The 22119-nt window shown below is 52.0% G+C and overlaps 1 protein-coding gene across 1 annotated transcript in view; it reads right to left on the minus strand.

Annotated features, from left to right (window-relative positions):
* Nucleotides 1-2651: 2651 nt before the first annotated feature.
* GTSE1 (G2 and S-phase expressed 1) overlaps nt 2652-22119 on the minus strand; it is a 37049-nt gene continuing 17581 nt past the window's right edge. The window contains exons 6-12 of the mRNA XM_030815357.1: nt 20464-20587; nt 18023-18403; nt 10934-11006; nt 7159-7377; nt 4583-4784; nt 3891-4100; nt 2652-3404 (exon numbers count right to left, since the gene is read on the minus strand). Of these exons, the coding sequence (XP_030671217.1) occupies nt 3321-3404; nt 3891-4100; nt 4583-4784; nt 7159-7377; nt 10934-11006; nt 18023-18403; nt 20464-20587 (1293 nt within the window). The 3' untranslated portion in view covers nt 2652-3320. The remainder of the gene's footprint in view (nt 3405-3890; nt 4101-4582; nt 4785-7158; nt 7378-10933; nt 11007-18022; nt 18404-20463; nt 20588-22119) is intronic.

Genomic DNA, 22119 nt, shown 5'->3' on the forward strand with positions numbered 1-22119 from the left:
TGGGTCTTTGATCAGCCTTTCACTGAATACACAATTTCCATGTGAGAGGCAGGTAGAGAAACAGTCACTTATGCCTTAGTCTGGCTCAGTGAATCTGCATTTTTACATAAATAGGGCAGAGGAAGCAATCAGACATGCATTTGTCTCAGCTGAGCAGAGGGCTGATAGTGAGTTCTGTCCTTTGTCTGGCATCTGTGAAGACAAGCTATCAATTTACATTGCCAGGGTGAAATCCAATAGAACTGTTTTAGGGTAAAGATCTCAAGGCCCATGAGGAATTTCCAAGAAGAAAAGCAGGAACTACCAACGGGAGAGCCCTGGGCACTGGTGCCAGGAGGAGCTGCAAGACAGGAGGAAGAGGTCACAGGGCCTGTGGAGAAAAGGATGACCACTTTTTCAGAATAAAGGATCAGGAAAATATCCAACAGGAGGGCAATTTCATCTTGCATTTCCCAGAAGAGATAAGGAAATCCAGTATCTGGGCACCTGAGCTTGTGCAGATTTAGAGGTACACGTTTCGGCTGTGTCTAAACTTCAGTCTGGGTCTGGGGGCAGGCCCTCCTTGGGTGTGGCAGGCTGATCTAAGGTTATGGCAGGTTAAGTCCCCGTTGCAACCAACCCACAAAATGGCTGAGATCCATGCTCACATATTTTCTGCTACTTTTTGGTTAACTATATGGTACTTTAGTTACTCTGTAGCTCCAGGAGGCCCCTGTATATCACCCAGGTCCACTACAGGCTAGCTATGGCCAGGATGACGACATCCCAGGTGCTGCCTGCCAACAGCAATGTCAGAGACGTGGATTTCAGAGATGTAAAATGGGAAGACATTTGCTCCACAAAATTCATGAAATGTGGTAAAAATCCCATGAAGTTGGACCTCTTGGACCTGGGAGGGTGGCTCTCCAGCAGCAGCTGAGGTGTTCGGTGCCATCCTATGGAGAAAGGGGCTGGCCCTCCTGGGGCCACGGAGCCTTTCAGTCTCCGACTAACTGCATCTTCCCACCTGGAGCCCTTTGAGGGGTGAACCAAGGGCTTGTGCACCAGGAGAGGGAGTGGGGGAGCTCAGACTGGGCGGCTTCGGCAGGAAGAGCCCAGGGGAGAGACCCAGACAGAAAGGAATGGGCCTGGAGCCTCAGGACAGGAGCAGCTCTGCTCTGTCCAGCTCCTGCTCCTAGGGCGCTCTTCCCGTCTGTCTGTAGAGTTAAAGTCAGATCACTCTGTCCGGCCTGGGTACCAAGGATAGCCTGGCTGCACCGAGGCCGCAGCGGGGAGGGGAAGGGCATGGGGGGAGGAGCCCCAGCCGCAGGATTAGGGCCACTGGCCAAAGGCTGGGCTCACCCCCAGGGCCTGAATGGAGACAACCGAGGCACAGCTTGGTTACCGATGAGCTGGGAGCTGAACATCTCCCTCCTCTACCCGGTGGGAAGCCCTAAGAGGGAAGGGGCACCTGAGCGCTGCACCCCACTGTACCCCAGCAGAAAACAGCCTGACCCATAGCAGAGCCTCAATAAATATTTGCTGCATGGTTTAATCCAATTTCAGATTTCCTTTTCTACCCCTGGGAAATGAGGGCCAGACCAGAGATTCCCTGAGGACCCTCCGGTGTCATTACCGGGCCCCTGGGAGTCCCTGCTGTCCCGGAGACGTGGAGCCGCCGTGATTCCCATGGGCCCGCCGGCGACTCTGGCCAGCGCAGGACTGGCTGAAAGTCTTGCCTGGGGAGTCACTGCTCGTGGAGCGGGGCTTCTCTGGCTTCATGACTCACGCGTCCAAGCAGCCCTGCCTGTGGGGAGCTTCTGTCTGCAGGCACAGCAACTCAGCCGTGAGAAGCGCGCCACCTTTCCACCACGGCAGTTTCCACCGAGACGTCTTTCCACGGCATCGCCTGTCCACCCTACCCCTGCCTGCTCTCGACGCCAGAGGACTCGCTGTTCCGAGTGGCAGCTTTAGAATCACGCAGTAACCGCAGGAAGTACAGAGCACAGCCCAGTCATCATTTTCCCTCATCTTTGTGGACAGAGGCAGATCTTGGTATGATCCAGGGAGCACTGGAGTGGGGTCCGAAATACAGAGTCCGGCCGCTGGCTCGCTGCTGTCTTCCGTGAAGCCGCTCAACCAAGCTGGTGAGAAGTTTCCTCAGAAGGAGAAATGGACGCAAAGTAGCGGCTTCCTGGCCAGTTCGTTTTTTAAATAAAGGGAATGGGCTTTCCAGGGACACTCAGTTCCTGCCAATGCCCACTGAACTTGTCGGGCCCCTGCTGAGAGCAAAGCTGAGGGGTCCTCCCCGAGGCCTGCCCAGCAGACACCGTCCGTCACCTTAGTGTCCAGGTAAGCCCGGCCTCCTCGCCCATCCTCTTCCCACTCATACCCTCGTCTCCCCAGAGCAGCCTCTTCTCAAGGGGTGCGTCTCAGGCCATCGAGTCAGCATCACCTGTGTGCCTAGTAACAATGCCGTTTCCAAGGCTGGCCCCAGACTAGAAACTAGTTATCTGGGGACGGGCCTGGGCCTGCACTGACACCAATTTTTATGACTAATTTTTGAAAATCACTTGTATGAAAGCATTCGAGTCTAGATAGTAGCCTTACTGATTAGAGTCAGAAAAATAGCCATGCATGTTTGAAAATCAAGATAAGCTTAAAAATCAAGATATGCTTCAATAAGTCCATTTATTTTACAATTTAATGTAAATCTAGAATATTTAACTTTTTATACAAACTTAACTTTAAAAATAGCCACTTGCTATTTTACATACAAAACATTCAAAAGAAAATTCTTCATTTAGAGTGACTGAGGCTTCACATTCCAGCCCAGAGAATGGCAACGAGGAGGGCAGCAGCAGGAAGCAGAGGCCTTGGGTAGTCAGTGCTGGCCCCAGTCCCTCAGCCCACCCTCTCCAGCACTGGGAATATCTTTATGCTTATTTTTCTTTTTCAAATAAAACTTCTACTAAAACATGTTTCTTTTTTTTTTTTTCCAAGATAGGTTCTCACATTGCTGGAGTGCAGTGGCACAATCACAGCTCACTGCAGCCTCCATCTCCTTGAGCTCAGGCGATCCTCCCACTTCAGCCTCCCAAGTAGCTGGGACTACAGGCATGCACTACCACACCCGGCTAATTTTTGTATATTTTGTAGAGACAGGGGTCTCATTATATTACCCAGGCTGGTCTCGAACTCCTGGGCTCAAGTAATCCACCCACCTCGGCCTCCCAAGTTCTAGGGTTACAAGTGTAAGCCACTGCGACCAGCCTAAAGCTTGTTTCTGAGGGTTGAAAACCACTTTAGGGCTGTTCTTTCAAGGAAGGATTTGGTTCTGCTTAGAACTTGAGGAGTGGGGAATCCACGTTCTCCTTGTCAGCCTCAGGGCTCAGCTGGATCAGAGGGGAGCTCAGGTCTATGAGCTGGAAGACAGCAGAGTGCAGGAGGTGAGCGTGGAGCCGGCTAGGGCCTCCCTTCCCCTCCCTGCACAGAGGACTGGCTGCGTGGGTCATCACAACAGCTCAGTCATCCTGGCTCGGGTGCACTGAAAAGCACTCTGGGCCACCACGTCTAAGAAGCTGGAAGGAGACAGGAGACAGGACACACACAGAGAAACCCAGGCCCCCACCATGCGCATTCCTCTGTCCCACATCTGGCCCTGGGGTCTATGGGCGGGAGAGAGGCGGTCCCTGCCCAACAAGAGCTGGCAGGGTCCTGGCAGGGCACCTCAGAGGCAGCTGATCTTTGAGAAGCTCAGGCTGCCAAAGGTGCATCCTGCCCTGAAGTGTGTAGCCGAGAAGACCCAACAGCCACTCTCAAGGGTCCCATGATGGCCCTGGGAGAACGAACAAACCCAGAACTGAGGACACCCAGGGCTGAGTCAACATGAACCACCTGCCACTTCTCACCTGACCCACCACCGGTGAAGGTTTGGCCACATTTTTATTCATGTCTGGAGTGTTTATCATGAGGTCGATCAGAGGCCTGCTTTCAGATCCCACAGCCACGTTTGCTTCTGGGGTATTGCAGAAGTCGATGAGAGGGAGGTCGATGAGGGGCTGGCTTGCAGCATCTGGAGTGACCACGAGTGGGTCCAGTTTGATATCTACAAGAAGAGCCTGGGTACAAAACCAAGGTTAAGAGCAGAGTCCAGCATCTTTCTGGCAACCATCTTGGGAGAATGTGAGCTTTGCTCATGTTCCAGGTGGGCTGGCGGTTTGGAAAGCCAAGGAATCAGGCGGGGCCTTGGTGGAAGGAGGCTCTGTATGGGGTGGGCCATGCCTCTCTGACTGTCGCCCACCTCCCTGTCCATACCCGCTCACCAGCAGCCACCAGCTCCTGCCACCCTGCTTCCTGCTTCCTCAGCTTTGATCCCTGACCCTCGCCTTAGTCAAATGCAGGGCAAAGGTGTCACCTTTTTCTCCCCTGGGGGCCTGGAAGTCCTGACTGCCTCCCTTTGGGTTGCTTGGCACAGAGGCACTGGCCCCAGGATGAAGCATGGCAGGGAACTCCGCCAGCCACAGCCCTGGGTTCCAGGGGCTTCCCGAGCAGCCTCCAGGAATCTCAGCTAACAGAACCCAGCTGCGCCCATTCTGCCCACCTCACTAGGGGCTGCATCTCCACCCGGCTTGGCTTCCTCCCGAGCTACTTCTGTGGTGGTACTTTTGGAGAAAGTAGAATCGCTTTCCTCTGGAGAAAAGTTAAGTGCCTGAGGCACACGGGAAGGAGGAGAACCCCCATCAGGGGACACATCTACCAGCCTGGAATCTGTCTTTCTGTTGCTCTCCCTTGTTGGTTCAGTTCTGTGGGAAGGAAAAAAAACTTATGAGGAAATTTCTCTAAAATGCTCTTTCACTTGGCTGATCTGGGAAGCAGGTCACTCTGGAGGAACAGTGTCCTGGGTGGAGTGCATCCCAGCTCTAGGGCCTTCACCCTCCAGACCCCGAGTTTCCTATGTATGGAAGGGGCTCAGTGATCTCTCCAGTTCCTCTCAGCTCACAAATCTTACCTGTCCAGCATCACCAGGGGCTGATGTTAGCCCCTTTCTTTCCAGTTACTAAACATGAGGTAATGCGCACGCCCGTCACCTCCTGAAGGGAGCCCAGACCACACACAGGGACCCCTCCTCGAGCCACTGCCAGCTCCTCCTCGCACACAGCTAGTTGGGGGCTCCTCCTAGGCCTAGGTGGGTATGCAGCTGGCTCCTCCTGCCCCAGATGCCCCCTCCCCTGCTGCCCAGTGCCCTGATCAGGGCTGAGGCCCCGGGTGCAGGCTGCCCACGCCAGCTCTCCAGTGGCGTCTCCCACAGGACCCCGCACGGGTGCTGCTGGGCTTGCCTGCTGCCCACAGGTCCTGGAGTACCTGCCACGCAAAACTGAATTCCTTCCGGAAACCTGGCAAAGCCGCAGGTCCATCAACTAACCCAGAGTACCTTCTTTTTAATACTTCAGAGGTTTCATAAAAAAATTCCAAAAACAAGCAGAATTTTGTTTCTACATTTACACTTCCAAACATACAAGATAGTTAAACACATATTCCTATTTATATATCAGATCTGGTGTTTTCAGTGAGGCCTTGTTTCTCATTTGCTCTTTGGCATTCCATGCCTTTCCCTCTCCCTCTGTAACACACACACATGCCAGCATTTTTTCTTCCAGAGTCTTCTGCATTACCATAGAACTACATAGATACACACAGGGTCAACACCTACTGTTGGTAGATGTACATACACAGAAACATGTAAGATATATAAAAATATGTAATTTGTGTACAAATACACAGATATTATATATGGTTTTTTGTTTCGTTTTGTTTTTTTGTGTGTGTGTGTTTTTGAGACAGGGTCTCTGTTGCACAGGCTGGAGTGCAGTGGTGCGATCTTGGCTCACCCCAACCTCTGCCTCCCAGGATCAAGCGAGCCTCCTGCCTCAGCCTCCCGAGTAGCTGGGATTACAGGCGCATGCCACCATGCCAGGCTAATTTTTGTATTTTTAGTACAGACAGGGTCTCACCATGTTGGCCAAGTTGGTCTCGAACTCCTGACCTCGTGATCTGCCTGCCTCGGCCTCCCAAAGTGCTGGGATTACAGGCGTGAGCCACCGTACCCGGCCTATAAGTATATTTTTAACAGACACAGGGCTTTTTTTCTTTCTTTTTTTTTTTTTTTTTGTTTGAGACTGAGTCTCGCTCTGTCACCCAGGCTGGAGTGCAGTGGCGCCATCTCGGCTCACTGCAAGCTCTGCCTCCCAGGTTCACGCCATTCTCCTGCCTCAGCCTCCCGAGTAGCTGGGACTACAGGTGCCTGTCACCACGCCTGGCTAATTTTTTGTATTTTTAGCAGGGTTTCACTGTATTAGCCAGGATGGTCTCGATCTCCCGACCTCGTGATCTGCCCCCCTCGGCCTCCCAAAGTGCTGGGATTAAAGGCGTGAGCCACCGTGCCCGGTCGAGATAGTTAACTTTACACACTAGCATGATCTGTTTCAAAGTTATACACAACTGAGGTGTGACTTCATTGGAATCAGGCGCCATTTTCAATCTTTAATCATTTCTGAGCTCCAGCTATGGCTTACTTCATGTGTCCTTGGGTCAATTTAGATAAATTTTATTTATTTATTTATTTTTTTACAGACAGGATCTCACTTTGTCCCCCAGGCTGGAGTACAACAGGGCAATCTCAGCTCACTGCAGCCTCAACCTCCTGGGCTCAAGTGATCTTCCCACCTCAGCCCCCTAAATAGCTGGGACTACAGTGCACGCCACCACACCTAGCTTATTTTTATATGTTTTGAAGAGATGGGATTTTGCCATGTTACCCAGGTTGATCTCAAACTCCTGAGCTCAGGCAATCTGCCTGCCTCGGCCTCCCAAAGGGCTGGGATTACAGGCGTGAGCCACCACACCTGGCCAATAACTTGCAAATTTTAGAAAACCATTAGGTTTTCAAATTGATTATCAGAGAATTACAGGCAGTATTTCCTTGTAATACCTTTAATTTTCCTCTATGCTCATGTCTATTGCATTTTCTCTTTGCAATGAAAAAAAAAAACCAAACAAACTTTCCAAATATTATTTACTTCACTAAAACCTGGAGCAAGGCAAGAAGAAGGTATGTCAATGTCTGGGACACCAAGCCTAGGAATTTGAGACCAATTTATTACCACCTTCATCTCTTACCTCATTGCAGAGTTCTTGCGGGGCTCAGAGGAAAGTCTCCGAGCTGGCACACACAGGGGAGAGGCCACGGCCCTGGGCATCGTTTTGGGGGTCGTCGGTGGAAGGCCAGAGAAGCGCCGGCTGGCGGGTGTGGGCAAGGCTGACGCACGCCGTGCGCTCAACAGGCTTTGTGGTGCTGGCCCAGATGAGCGTCTAACCGGGGTGCTGTGGACAGTGACCCTGGCAAACACATCAATGTCGTAAGCTGAGATGACATAAAAAAAGTAAAATCTAATCATTCAGCCTGTGCTAATGCAGTGCTGAGTGCTTTGGTTTCAGCCTAGAAGAGCCAAGCCAGCCGAGCCTGTGTGAGCTCTGCTCTCCTGGGACGGGCCCCAAGGCAGGCAACGCTCCGAGCTGCTACCCACCCATCCTGGCGTGGGCTTCCGGCTCCCAGTGGGAATGGCTTCACTGCCCTTCCTCACAGGCAACTCAAAAGAAAATTGATCAAATATGATTGCACTTTACGGATGCTACCATTAAATGTCACTTCACACAAAGTTCAGAAAAGACTGAGCAAATCATCTTTCAGTGGTGTCATAGATATTGCCATAAGGAAGTCAGAGCCGCAGCCTGTCTGGTGGGCCAGCGAATGGGGGAGCAGGTCTCGCAGCACGCCCACTCATTCCCAGGCTTAAGGTCGCCTGAATCAAATGTGAACACAAATGAGTGAAGAGGGAGCTGGGCACTTGGTCCTCACACCCCTCATGTCCCTGGCAATACCTGTGGTTCGGGCTACTCACGGGTCTTGCCTAACTGTTGCTTTCTTGTGTTGCTGTTGATGAAGAAGAGGCTGAGTCAACTGGCATTTGCTGTGGACTGAATGTCTGTGTCCCCAGATTCATGTGCTGAAATCCTAGCCCCCAAGGTGATGGCATTAGAAGGTGGGGCCTTTAGGAGGAGATCAGGTCATGGAGCCAGAGCCCTCAGGAATGGGATCTGTGCCCTTATACAAGAGGGCACACTGGTGCATACCTGTGGTCCCAGCTACTCAGGAGGCTGGAGTGTGAAGATCACTTGAACCCAGGAGGTAGAGGCTACAGTGAGCCATGATTGCACTACTGCACTCCAGCCTGGGCAACAGAGCAAGACCCCTTCTCAAAAAAATAAACAAACATAGGCCGGGCGGGTGGCTTATGCCTGTAATCCCAGCACTTTGGGAGGCCGAGGCGGGTGGATCACGAGGTCAGGAGATCGAGACCATCCTGGCTAACATGGTGAAACCCCATCTCTGCTAAAAATACAAAAAATTAGCCGGGTGTGGTGGCATGTGCCTGTGGTCCCAGCTACTCGTGAGGCTGAGGCAGGAGAATCACTTAAACATAGGAGGTGGAGGTTGCAGTGAGCCGAGATCACGCCACTGCACTCCAGCCTAGGTGACAGAGCGAGACTCCGTCTCAAAATAAATAAATAAATAAATCAACATAAAAGAAACTTGTTCACCCCTAACCCAGTGAGGACAGAGAAGGCGGCAGCTGTGAATCAGGAAACAGGCCCTCACCAGACACCAAATCTGCAGGTGCCTTGATCTTGGATTTCTAGCCTCCAGAATTGTGAGAAACAAATGTTTGTTGTTCAAGCTACGCAGTCGATAGAACGTTTGTTATAGTAGCCCAAAAAGGACAAAGACCTTATTTTAAAATAAAATGAGTCAAGGACATCCCACCACCATGGCCCCGCGGGAGGCCAGGGAGACCTGTCTGTTGCTCTATTCTGGGCAATTGTTATGTTCTTCAAAAGGAGCCTGAAAACAGACTGACTCTAGCCTATTTAAATGGAAAAAAAGCAAAGAGGCTGAAATCAAGAGAGAAACAGAATCACTCCAGAGAGCAACTGCTGTCAACCCCAGCACTCTCTGCGAAGTTCTAGGATTCCCCACCCTCCTCCCTTTATTGCTAAGTTCTGGCAGCCCCACCACAAATTCCAGTGAAAATAAAAATTCCAGCCAGGCGCGGTGGCTCACGCCTGTAATCCCAGCACTCTGGGAGACCGAGGCTGGTGGATCACGAGGCCAGGAGATCGAGACCATCCTGACTAACATGGTGAAACCCCGTCTCTACCAAAAATACAAAAAATTAGCCGGGCGTGGTGGCGGGCGCCTGTAGTCCCAGCTACTCAGGAGGCTGAGGCAAGAGAATGGTGTGAACCCGGGAGGCAGAGCTTGCCGTGAGCTGAGATTGCGCCACTGCACTCCAGCCTGGGCAACAGAGTGAGAGTCTGTCTCAAAAACAAAAACAAAAAAACAAAAAAAAAGAAAAGAAAAATTCCAATAAATGTAATTCTCAAAGTAACCCTTGGTGAGGTGAGGAAACTGAGGCACAGGGAGGCAAGTGAGGTGGCCAGTGGCTGCCTGGCTCTGGTCTTTGCTCTTCACCACCATGCGTGGGAGGGACGGCAGCTCAGCACGGCACCATGCACAGCACGTGAGGGACTGGCTGGTTCGACCTCGCGAAGCGTGTCCCAAGCTCACAGAGGAGGAAACTAAAGCCCAGAGTCATCAAAAGACTTGCAAGTGGCCCCAGGCTGGTCTGTGGCAGAGCCAGCAGCGCCCTCTCTGGTGTCCTAGCCCAGGCTTACTCTGCCCACTCCACCTCAGCGAGGTCCAGAGCAGTGCCCGCCTGGTCACACGCCAGCACCAGGACCCCACGCTGGTCCAGGGGGTCTGAGTGTCCTTCCTGCTGCCCACACCCCAGCTCCACACAGGAGACGCTGAGGTGCACACAGGCTAAAGGGCACCAGCGCGAGCTCCCTGTGCTGTGCCAGCATGCGCAGAGCTGCACTGGGGCTCAGGGGACGGTGGGGGTGGGGCTGCTAGCTGAGCAACTCCTGCTTGGGCCTTGGCAGCATGTGTGTGTGCATCTGCACATTTTCTTACTGTCTACGGTACCTGCTATGCTGAGCTCGGGCCATCCCTACCTGACGTGAGGAAAAAGGTCAGCAACATTCAGGAACTTATACTGGATCAAAGACCAGGAAGTGGTGGAGCTGGGATTCAAAGCCAAGTCAGGCCGGGCACGGTGACTCACACCTGCAATCCCAGCACTTTGGGAGGCAGAGGTGGGCGGATCATGAGGTCAGGAGATCGAGACCATCCTGGCTAACATGGTGAAACCCTGTCTCTACTAAAAAAATTACAAAAATAATTAGCCGGGTGTGGTGGCGGGCGCCTGTAGTCCCAGCTACTTGGGAGGCTGAGGCAGGAGAATGGCGTGAACCCGGGAGGCAGAGCTTGCAGTGAGCCAAGATCACGCCACTGCACTCCAGCCTGGGCGACAGAGCAAGACTCCGTCTCAAAAAAAAAAAAAAAAGCCAAGTCAGAATCAAGGTGCCACGCCAGTGCTCTTCAACTGCGGTACAAGTCGCAGTCACCCAGGAGCTTTAGGAAATCCAGCCGCTGGGCTTCAGCCTAGATGAACCAACTCAGAACCCCTGGGGCAGGCTGGGCGCAGGCAGTCCTAAGAGCGTCGGAGGGACTTCTGCTGTGCAGCCTGGCATGGCAACCACACCAGTCCAGGGCTGGGAACTGCCGTACTGCATCGCGGAAGTCTCATATGTCTTAAGTCTGCAGTAGATCTAAAAGGGGCTGGTACACATCAGGAGCTCAGCCTGCACCCAAGAGACTGGCTTTGAAGCCAGATGCGCAGGCCAGGCTGCAGGGTTACCAAATGCTTGAGGTTAGCGGATGCATGAGTCATTCTACAGCAATAAAGAGAGGAAGCGGACTGACGTCACTCACCTGCCAACTGACGTGCACGACTGCGGCCGCTGTGCCCGCGAAAGCTTTGGTGTTGAGCCGTCCGGGGAGTCACCTAAGTCCAAGAAAGGAAGTGTGCGGTCAGGTAAAGTGATCGGGGGAGACCCACTGTTGGGGGATCTTCACCGAATGGGCAATTCTCCGAGTATCTCCACTGTCCCAACTTGAGTGTAGGTAGCACTGACTCAGACGAGTACACAAAGGGCCACCCTGCTGCAGGCAGCCACATGAGAGGCATTCACGCCTACACGGGGATGCCGGCCCAGGCAAAGGCTTCGGTCTGACGGATGGATGCGGGGGAGAAAGAGAAGAGCCCTCTTCACTGCGCCGCCCCACCCTGGCTGTAGATCCCATCAGGGCCGAGCATGACTTTCACAGAGTGAAGTTGACTTGTCAGACGGCACCTGCACGCGCTAGACACTTGCCCACAGGAACGACACCGCGGGGGTTTAGGTTCCCAGGCACACCCAACAGAGACCACATTCCCTCATTTTCTCGAACCATGACATTACTGGGATACTAATAATTCATTACACTGTGTTTGTGCTGTTTTAGTTGACAAGCATTTCCATGTGTATGATGTCATCTGATATTCACAACGGGATGAAAAGCAGGCTCAGAGGGCAAAGGGGTCACCAGTTACCGAGCTAAGGCCCAACACAGGCACCCCCAAAGGTCCAGTCCCGCCACTGCCCCCTCCCAACACTGGCTCCATGGCTCCTGCTCCACTCTACTGGCTCCTTGAAAATCCCAGTGTGCGCTTCAGTGTCAGCACATGTGCTCTGGGGCCTCCAAAGCCTCAGGCACCAGGACCCCCTTGGAACACCTTGGTATGTCTGGGAAGCCATGGGGAAAGAGACTGTCCCTCAGAGCCCCTTACCCCAGCACCAAGAGGGAAGGGTGGGGCCTGGAGCTGAGACCTCTTCTCCACAGGTGCTTCCAGGAGGCCAGGCGAGGGTCCAGGCTGCTGCCCCCACAGACAGCCCCTCTCTCTGGCAACACCACAGCTGCTGCTGGGCCCTCCATCTTAACAAGTCCACGCCCGCCCTCCTGCCCCTGCACCCAAGCTCCTGTCCCATGTCCTTGCCCCTCTTTAAAGCCAGATCTCCTCAAAAAGCCTGCTTGCACTTACATTTCCTCTCTCCTGCTCTTTTTTTTTTTGGAGATAGAGTCTCTCTCTGTCATCCAGGCTGGAATGCAGTGGCGTGATCTCGGCTCACCGCAACCTCCGCCTCCTGGGTTCAAGTGATTCTTGTGCCTCAGCCTCCTGAGTAGCTGGAATTATAGGTGCCCACTACCACGCCCGGCTAATTTTTGTTTTTTTTTGTTTTGAGACGGAGTCTCGCTCTGTCACCCAGGCTGGAGTGCAGTGGTGCAATCTCGACTCACTGCAAGCTCCGCCTCCCGGGTTCACGCCATTCTCCTACCTCAGCCTCTCCGAGTAGCTGGGACTACAGGCGCCCACCACCACGCCCAGCTAATTTTTTGTATTTTTAGTAGAGACGGGGTTTCACCGTGGTCTCGATCTGCTGATCTCATGATTCACCCGCCTCGGCCTCCCAAAGTGCTGGGATTACAAGCTTGAGCCACCGCGCCCGGCCACGCCCGGCTAATTTTTGTATTGTTAGTAGAGACAGGGTTTTGCCATGTTGGCCAGGCTGGTCTTGAACTCCTGACCTCAAGTGATTGCCCGCCTCGGCCTCTCAAAGTGCTGGGATTACAGGCGTGAGCCACTGCCCCAGCCTCTCCTATTCTTTTAAAAATCACCTCCATCAAAGTGATTCATGCACAGTTTTTAAAAATGAAGATTAAAATTGTATAAGACAAACAAGTCTCCCACCACACCCAGCTCTGCTTCCAACTTGCTGGCAGCTTCTCGTGATGTCTACCTTCACACATTTCTAAATCACACACCCACATTGCTACCTCCGCATTCTTCAAAAACTCTGTTTGTTACAAGAGTTAAGAATCTGCCCCCACACCTCCCCACTGCCCCCACCTGTGCATTCACCAGGCCTCCATGTTCACCCCAGCACTGGAGAGGCGCGCAGCTTGCACACAGCTGAGCCAAACGTGCTCCCACCCTCTCTCCACCTCCGTTTTCGGTTTGTTTCTTTTCTTTCTTACAGGAAACAAGGTCTTGCTCTGTCACCCAGGCTGGAGTGCAGTGGCGTGATCACAGCTCACTGCAGCCTTGAACTCGTGGGTTCAAGCAATCTTCTGCCTCAGCCTCCCAAGTAGCTGGGACTACAGGTGCCCAGCACCATGCCCGGCTAAATTTTTCTGAAAATTTTTTTGTAGAATTGGGGTCTCACTATGTCGCCCAGGCTGCTGTTTTCCTTTTATGGAGTGGGGTGGTCTGTGACTAAATCATCCCACAATCCCTGTCTTTTGGGAACATTCTTGGGTCACTGACCCCGCACCATTCAGAAGTCTTTGTGAGACCCACGTTGGTCACTCCTGGCGGGTGTGGAGGCAAGCCCGCCTCTCTCTCCCTCGCCGCCTCCCTCTCCCTTGCCGCCTCCCGTGCTGGCCCCCTCTCTCCCGGGACCCCTTCCTCTCGGTTGTCCTCTCCCTCAGCTGGGTGGAGTGCACTCTTCAGCAGCTTCCATGGTGGCATGGGAAGGTCATTCTTCTTACAAAACAGAACACAAACAAGCCATCTCCCCACACCCTCACGACTGCCCTAGGGCCGCCTGAGCACGCATGCCTCCCGGGCCCACATCAGCTCTTCCCTAAACCTGGACGGTGCGGCTCTGGCTCCACAGCAGCTCCCAGTACTGGGGAGGCAAAGCCCACAGCCAGAATTCCAAGTCTCAATCCTCTGTGTGAACCAGCAGCGTGGACTCACAGTAAATAGCAACATTTGTAACTGGACTGTTTTACAAAGAATGCTGCTTGTCTCGAGTATTTTGAGAAAGTGCACATATGAAAGGCTCCACTACAGGGCACCGTTCATGTGGTCCCATGCTATGAGTGCCCTCAGCCCTCATCTCTCCTCCATGGTGACAGCTGGTGTCACAGCAAACAAGCAACACCACCAGTGCTCTCAGCCAAAAAGTGTGCACCACCACGTGCCTCCCAGAGCTGTGTGTTCCCAACAGCGTGGCCGCTCCCTTGGGGCCTCTCTTCCGGCCAGTGCTGAATTTGTGGGACCAGTTTTGACCGATGAATGACCAAAGGCGTGCAAGAGACAGTCCTGTTCCCAGCATTGTGGAGAGAGGAGGAACCGCCTGCTGAAGGTGAAATGCACATCTGAGAGGTGCCTAAGGGGCCTGCAGGGACACGGTCTGGGAAACAGGGCAAAGCCAACAGGGAATTTGGGATTAGCAGAAGTCCTGTGGCATCAAGCAGCCGGAAAGCCAGGAGACCAGCTGACACTTATACCAACGTGGTCAGGAGAGACATGGCAGATGCATGTCCCGGCTCCAGGCATTCAGGCAGAAGGGAAGCAAACACTACTGAACACACCTCCATGTGACCTGGGCCATAGGGTGTCCGGGTGTCCCTGCAGAACCCACCCAATCACAGCTCCCATTTCTTTTCTTTCTTTCTGTCTTTTTTTTTTTTTTTTTTTTTTGAGACAGTCTCGTTCTGTCACCCAGGCTGGAGTGCAGTGACACCATCTCGGCTCCTGGCTCAAGTGATTCTCCTGCCTCAGCTTCCCAAGTAGCTGGGATTACAGGCATGCGCCACCATGCCTGGCTAATTTTTGTATTTTTAGTAGAGACAGGGTTTCACCATGTTGACCAGGCTGGTCTCGAACTCCTGACCTCAGGTGATCCGCTCACCTCGGCCTCCCAAAGTGCTAGGATTACAAGGCATGAGCCACCGTGCCCAGCTCACAGCTCCCATCTCTACAAACTCAGCTCTCTGCTGTTGAAACTTACACTGAGGTCTCCAGCTGTGGCTTCTCCTCTGAGCTCTCAGCCTGCTCCACCCCTCAGCTGCAGCCCAAGTGGCCTCTCACCCTCACTACTTCCAAAATGGGGCCGTGGACTCTACCCGCTGCCTCTTCCAGCCCTCCTGTCACGAGTGGCAGCACCCAGGTTCCGCCAGAACCTCAGGGACACTCGAGTCCCTCTCTACACTGCCACATGAGCCCTAAGCTACCAGAACGTCAGGCAGACTGCAGCGCCCCAGCCTCCTTCCCCAGCACTAGCTTCCTCCCCAATACAGTGAGGGCGAGGTCCACATTACCCTCCCCACCTCGCTTTGGCCCAGGGACTCTGCTCTTCCCTCGGTGGAGGGCCTCCTGAAGGTCAAGTCGCTCTGCTCTAATCTCTCGTATGCACGTCCTCCTGCACTGACGGTACTCCAGGGTCCGCTCTGGTCACGCGATGCTCTGCCAGCCGGCCTCGGGCTGCCCGTCTGTCTTCATCTCTTCCTACCCTGCCCCTCAGTCACTGACTGGCTGAGGTTGCTAGTTTTTGTTCAACAGCTACTTTCCTCTTCCTCTCAGTAAGAAATTTCAACTGTGTGCAGAATAAAGACAACATGTCCTAGCATCCTGTGCAGGGGAGCGTGGTGATCAATGGGACACAAACAGAGTCACAGGGACAACTTGCAGTGAGGGTCCTTGAAAGGTGGGGATTTGCTCTTCTTCACCTAGACAGGCTTCCTGCCGGGAGGTATGAGGGCCAGAGCCGGTGCAGCCACACTAGACCACGAGGATGAGAAGCTCATCACGGCAACACAGGATGGAGGAAGCCTGGGTCCCTGACACCAAGGAGTACTGACCAGCTGTCGCACGTCTACGTGGAATCCCGACTGTAGCAGCTGCACTCCCACCCTCTGGCCCGTGCTGCTCCCGGAGCGCGCCCCGTGCCTTCCTGCCTGAGGACCTCTGCACTCACCATTGCCTCTGCCTGGAGTGCTCCCCCTTGCACTTTCCTACCGGCTGCCTCAGTCTCCTGGTTCAGATCTCAGTCCTGTGTCGCCTCCTGACCATCTTTGCCAAAGAACCACCCGATGCAAATTCTTCCCCAAACATGCCAACTCCAGGACACCATCTTCCCTTAGTCGCTTTGTTATGCTAGGATCTGCAGTCTTGCTCATCTGATAACACTTTGTATCTTTTCCTATTAAACAGAAATTCCGTGAGAGTAGGTCTGTCTTATGATGTCCCTTGTCCCCCAAAGCATTCCAGCACAGAGAAGACACTCAGCAGAACATCTTGTTCCTACAGCAGGACTCAGAATGCGGTTTCTGGGTTGCTGGCCGGCACTGCCAGAACTTAAAATCCTCAAGCACCCAGAGGGCAGATCTGCCTGACAGAGGAGGCCAGGACACTCCTCTCACCTTAAGTCAGCTCTGAGAACTTTCTGCATTGCACACAATTGTTCAAGTAATTCATGAAAACTTTACAAACACCCACCCACTAATGGCCAGACACCTGCTGGGGCCAGTGGCCTCACTGACTGGAGAAGGCAGTGGCTGGAGCTCAGGAGGCTGAGGTGGCTGCAATCTGAGGGCCAGAAACTAGAGAGGAGGGGGCTATTCCAACAGAATGAGCTCTAGGAACCCAAGGGGAATCTCGAGTCTCTGGCTGAGCACCAGGCAGTGCACAGGTGCAGGGCAGGAGTCCTCAAGGTCAAGAGAAGAGCAACTTCCAGGGAGCAACGAGCGGAGCTCACAGGGCCGAGAAGGCGCCATCTTGCAGCAGCTGGAGTGCAGGGGTCTCGCGGGCCTTGCGGGACACATGGGTGTGCAGCAGAGGCCTTGGGAAGGGCGCCGGTGGCAGGAGGCGGAAAGGCTATTCTAGACCCACCACTTCAAAGCATAAAAAGCCTCGGAAGGATGATCTGCACCTTAACTGCCTGCCAAGCCCAACCCAACTCCTCAGAGAAAGACAACAAAATCCAGACATTCAAAAGTGTACACCTGACAATATCCAACAACCAAGAAAAACTTGTGAAAAATGTCGAGGCAGGAAAATGAGGCCAAAACCCGGAAACAAAATTAGTCAATAGAAACAGACCCCAAAATGATGGGGAAGATGGTATGAGAAGAATCGTAGACCCTAAAACCATTATCAGTTTGCTCACGAGGATGTAAAAGAAAACCCAAGTACCATGAGAAGAAATAAGGGGAAACTGTTATGTTAGAAACGAAGTTAACTGGATGGGCTTCACAGCTATTAGGCACTGCAGAAGAAATGATATCTGACAACAGAAACTACCCAAACCGTAGCTCAAGGAAAAGGCTGGGGCGCGGTGGCTCATGCCTGTAATCCCAGCAGTTTGAGAGGCCGAGGTGAGTGGGTCACTTGAGGTCAGGAGTTCGAGACCAGCCTGGCCAACATGGTGAAGCCCCGTCTCTACCAAAAATACAAAAAAAAATTAGCCGGGCGTGGTGATGGGCACCTGTAATCCCAGCTACTCGGGAGGCTGAGGCAGGAGAATTGCTTGAACTCGGTAGGTGGAAGTTGCAGAGAGCTGAGATCGCGCCACTGCATTCCAGCCTGGGTGACAGAGCGAGACTCTGTCTCAAAAACAAAAAAACAAAAAACAAAAAAAACACACACACAAAAAAAAAGAAAGAAAAGAAAAAAGACAAGAAAAAGAAAAAAGGCTGAAATAAAAGAACAGAGCTTCGGTGTCCTGTGAGACAACGTCAAGAGGCCTGAAATAGATGTGATTAGAGTCCTAGGAAATAAAATGGAAAGAGGAAAAGATAGCTGAAGAAATAATGGGCAACGTTTTCCAAATTTGATGAAAAAACCCAACCCACAGATTAAAGAAGCTTAAGAAACCCTCAGCGGGATAAAGGTAAAGAAAGCCACCTCAAAGCACATAATAATCAAATTGCTGACAGTCACAATAAAGAGAAAACCTTATAAGCAGCCTGCGAGCACTGGGGTGTCACACACACAGGAACGAACGTAAGACATTCGGGGAGCCTCCACTGACCCCCCAAAACAACGTGGGTGAGAAGACAGCAGGTCACACCTGAAAGCGCTGTTGGAGGAAAGAACTAAAAACACCATCACTGCCGTCAATAATTGTTTAAAACTTTAAATGGAATTTCTTCAGTATTTTAAAGACACATTAAAAGGTATCTATTACTCACCAATAGAAAACTTAGGAATTTTAAATTGATTTGTAGGAGTAGGCATAACCTTTGTCTTGAAATTTAGATAGGAATCTCGCCGTCTGATACTTCTAGTCTTATTCAATTGAGAAGATTCTGACCAAGAGGAACTGGAGTTCAGCCACTGGCCGCCACCTTCCGGAGTCTGGGGTTGGGTGGGGGATGCTGAGGGGGGCGCCATGGGCTGCTCCGCTGCCAGCTCAGAAACATTGACCCGCTTGGCTTGCCAGGAGGATGCCCCCACAGGGCCTGCAGGCAGAGCTGACCGCAGCATGGCGGGTCCCATTCTGCCTGACTTGCTGATGTTTGACAGAGGCTGGGAGCTGTTTGCAGGAATACTTGCAAATTCACTTGATTTAGCTAGAAGGGTATACACACAAAAATCACATTATTATAAAATTATGAAGCTATTTAGCAAACACACAGAAGTTATGCTGTCTTTAGCATATCTACCTTAAGCATATGACACATTAACAATATTCTATAAGCCCTTCAGGCAACATCATCAAACACAGGATGGCCCAGGTAGCTTTTAGCTTAGCTGAGTGTATTCTAAGCTACTTATTCTCAAAATAGTTACTAACATGTACATAAGCATGCATAAATTCAAGCTCTCCTATCTTCGTTGATTATGTTGGCAGGATAAATCTACATTAGTTGAGCAGATGGAAGGGGATAGTCTAGTCACATGTCTCACCTGTCTGGTCACAGAGGTGGGCAGGGAACAAGGAAAAAAGACGCAATTGTTACTGGTTGATTCCTTTAAAATCACAAGGAGGATGGGTCATATTAACCATAAGCACTATTTAAAATAGAAGACCAGATAAACTAGGGTAATAAATACTGAGCTACCAATATACGCAGACGATCTGGGAAAGGATTCTTAAAGAAAAACTTTAGGCCCAGAAGTGGTGGGTCATGCCTGTAATCCAAACACTTTGGGAGGCTAAGGCAGGAGATCACTCTAGGCCAGGAGTTCGAGCCCAGCCTGGCTAATATAGTGAGACCGTCCTCTCTACAAAAAAACACAAAAATGTGGGCCAGGCGCGGTGGCTCATGCCTGTAATCCTAGCACTTTGGGAGGCCGAGGCGGGCGGATCACGAGGTCAAGAGATCGAGACCATCCTGGCCAACATGGTGAAACCCCGTCTCTACTAAAAATATAAAAATTAGCCAGGCGTGGTGGCGGGCGCCTGTGGTCCCAGCTACTTGGGAGGCTGAGGCAGGAGAATCACTTGAACCCGGAGGCAGAGGTTGCAGTGAGCCAAGATTGCGCCACTGCTCTCCAACCTGGCAAGAGTGAGACTCCATCTCAAAAAAAAAAAAAAAACCCACAAAAATTAGCTGGGCGTGGTGGCATGTGCCTGTAGTTCCAGCTACTCAGGAGCCTGAGGTAGGAGGACTGCTTGAGCTCAGGAGGTCGTCACCTCAGCCTATAAAGATAAGGACACAAACCTCTCTTAATCACAGAATGGCAGAGTCAGAATTCCAGATCAGATCAATCTGATTAGAGAGTTCACACTTTTCATTTTTTTTTTTTTTTTTTTTGAGATGGAGTCTAGCTCCATCGCCCGGGCTGGAGTGCAGTGATGCAATCTCAGCTCACAGCAACCTCCGCCTCCCGTGTTCAAGCGATTCTCATGGCCCAGTCTCCCAAGCAGCTGGGATTTCAGGCACCCGCCACCATGCCCGGCCAGTTTTTGTGTTTTTAGTAGAGACAGGGTTTCACCATGTTGGCCAGGCTGGTCTCAAACTCCAGGGCTCAAGTGATCCACCCATCTCGGCCTGCCAAAGTGCTGGGATCACAGGCGTGAGCCCCTGCGCCCAGCCCACTTTCTACATTTTGTGAACACAATCCACACCATGCTGCCCTGAATGACCCCGAGACTCCACATGGCCAATGCACCTCGAAGAGGATTTCGCTCTGAAGAGCAGAAAGGCGAAGGCTTTCCCTTACCACTAGATGGCAGCTGTGGCTTGGCAAGGTTGAAAGGTGGCTTGACCTCAAACAGGTGTGGGAACATGGATTTAAACAGGCACCCAGGAGTTATGGGGGCCATATGCCCTAAATTATCTGGAATAGTCCTATTTTAAAACTGGTGTCTCATGACATGGACATGAGGGTGATTCCAGTGTCCTTCTATGTTCTCAGGCACAGGGTATCATACACACTTTCTGGCCATGTGTACCCCACCCCATAGACTGAAGCCACCCATCTGAGTGTGCTCTCCTCATGGGACAGATGCACTGAGGGCAGGCACAGCAACTCAATCCACAGCCTGGTCCACCGCACACAGCACGCCCTCCGGGACGTCCTGGCAAGCCTAAGTGGTTCTGTAGAAACAGTCTCCAAGGCTTGAGCAGCACTCCAGGCCTCACCTGGCCAGATGTCGGTCCAAGCATGATGCCGGCTGCCTCACCTTTTCCCGCTGCTGGGGATGTGCACGCACTGGATGCTCCGCTCCAAACAGGCCCCGAGGAGGACTTCCTTGCGAGATTGCTGGTAGAGCCGGGTGCTTTTAACAGGGTCTTCCTCAGCCCCAACTGGGGCAAAATGTGAAAAAAAAAACCAGAATCGTGAAATATCTCATTATTTACCTATTACTTATGTTGGCAAAAGTAAGGGGTTTTGGCTGGGCACGGTGGCTCACGCCTGTAATCCCAGCACTTTGGGAGCCTGAGGCGGGAGGATCACAAGGTCAGGAGTTTGAGACCAGCCTGGCCAATATGGTGAAACCCTGTCTCTACTAAAAATATAAAAATTAGCTGGGCATGGTGGCGGGCACCTGTAGTCCCAGCTACTCGGGAGGCTGAGGCAGGAGAATCGCTTGAACCTGGGAGGTGGAGGTTGCAGTGAGCTGAGCTCATGCCATTGCACTACAGACTGGGTGACAGAGTGAGACTCCATCTCAAAAAAAAAAGTAGGGATTTTTAATATTTTAAAATAATCTAATAATTATCATCTTGAATTTAAAGAAGAAAAAAGTCAAGCAGCACTTCTCAAAGTGTAGTCTTCAAACCCCTGCATGAGGACCACATTAGGGAGCTAGCTGAAATGCAGATTTGGAGCCCCAACCCAGACCCCACGAGTCAGCAGCTGCAGGGCGCAGCTTTGGGCAGTTTTAACAAGAACTGCCAGTACACACAGCTCGGTTTACCGCCAGGGCCAGAAAATAAGTGGCAGAGATGTGGCTGGTAGTCTCCATACCTGTGAGGAACCGCAATTTTCTTTCTTTTTTTTTTTAGACAGGGTCTCACTCTGTTGCCCAGTCTGGAATGGAATGCAGTGGCATGATCACAGCTCACTGCAGCCTTGACCTCCTGGGCTCAAGCAATCCTCCCACCTCAACATCCCAAATAGCTGGGACCACAGGCATGCACCACCATGCCTGGCTGATTCTTTTTATTTTTTAGTAGAGATGGGGGCCTCACTATGTTACCCAGGCTGGTCTCAAACTCCTGGGCTCAAATTATCCTCCGGCTTCAGCCTCCCAAAGTGCTGAGATTACATGTGTGAGCCAGTGCACCCAGCCGCTGTTTTCAAAACATCAACATCTCATGTCATCTGTTCAAGAACTCTACCTGAGGGAAATGGAATATCCCCACCTACAAACTGGAGCTCCGAGACGCTGACTTTTCCCAACCCACACAGCTCCCAGGGCAGAGGCCAGCCATCAGTGCGCACTGCGAAGCCAGTATTCTTTGCATGTATTTTGCAGGCTGCCTCTTGTGGGTGTATTTTCAACTTTTCCATCTTTTTTTTTTTTTTTTTTTTTTGAGACAGGGTCTCATTGTCACCCAATCTGGAGTGCAGTGGCATGATTATGACTCACCGCAGCCTTGACCTCCTGGCCTCAAGCAATCATCCCACCTCAGCCTCCCGTGTAGCTGGGATTACCGTTGCGCACCACCGTGCCCAGCTAATTTTTGTATTTTTTGTAGAGATGGGTTTCATCATGTTTCTCTGGCTGGTCTTGAACTCCCGGGCTCAAGTGATCCTCCCACCTTGGCCTCCCAAAATGCTAGGATTTTAATCCAAAGCACTTGTACAAACAGCTGCCACCTCATTCCCAGCA

This window comes from Nomascus leucogenys, chromosome 7b (assembly GCF_006542625.1).
Source record: "Nomascus leucogenys isolate Asia chromosome 7b, Asia_NLE_v1, whole genome shotgun sequence".
NCBI lineage: Eukaryota > Metazoa > Chordata > Mammalia > Primates > Hylobatidae > Nomascus > Nomascus leucogenys.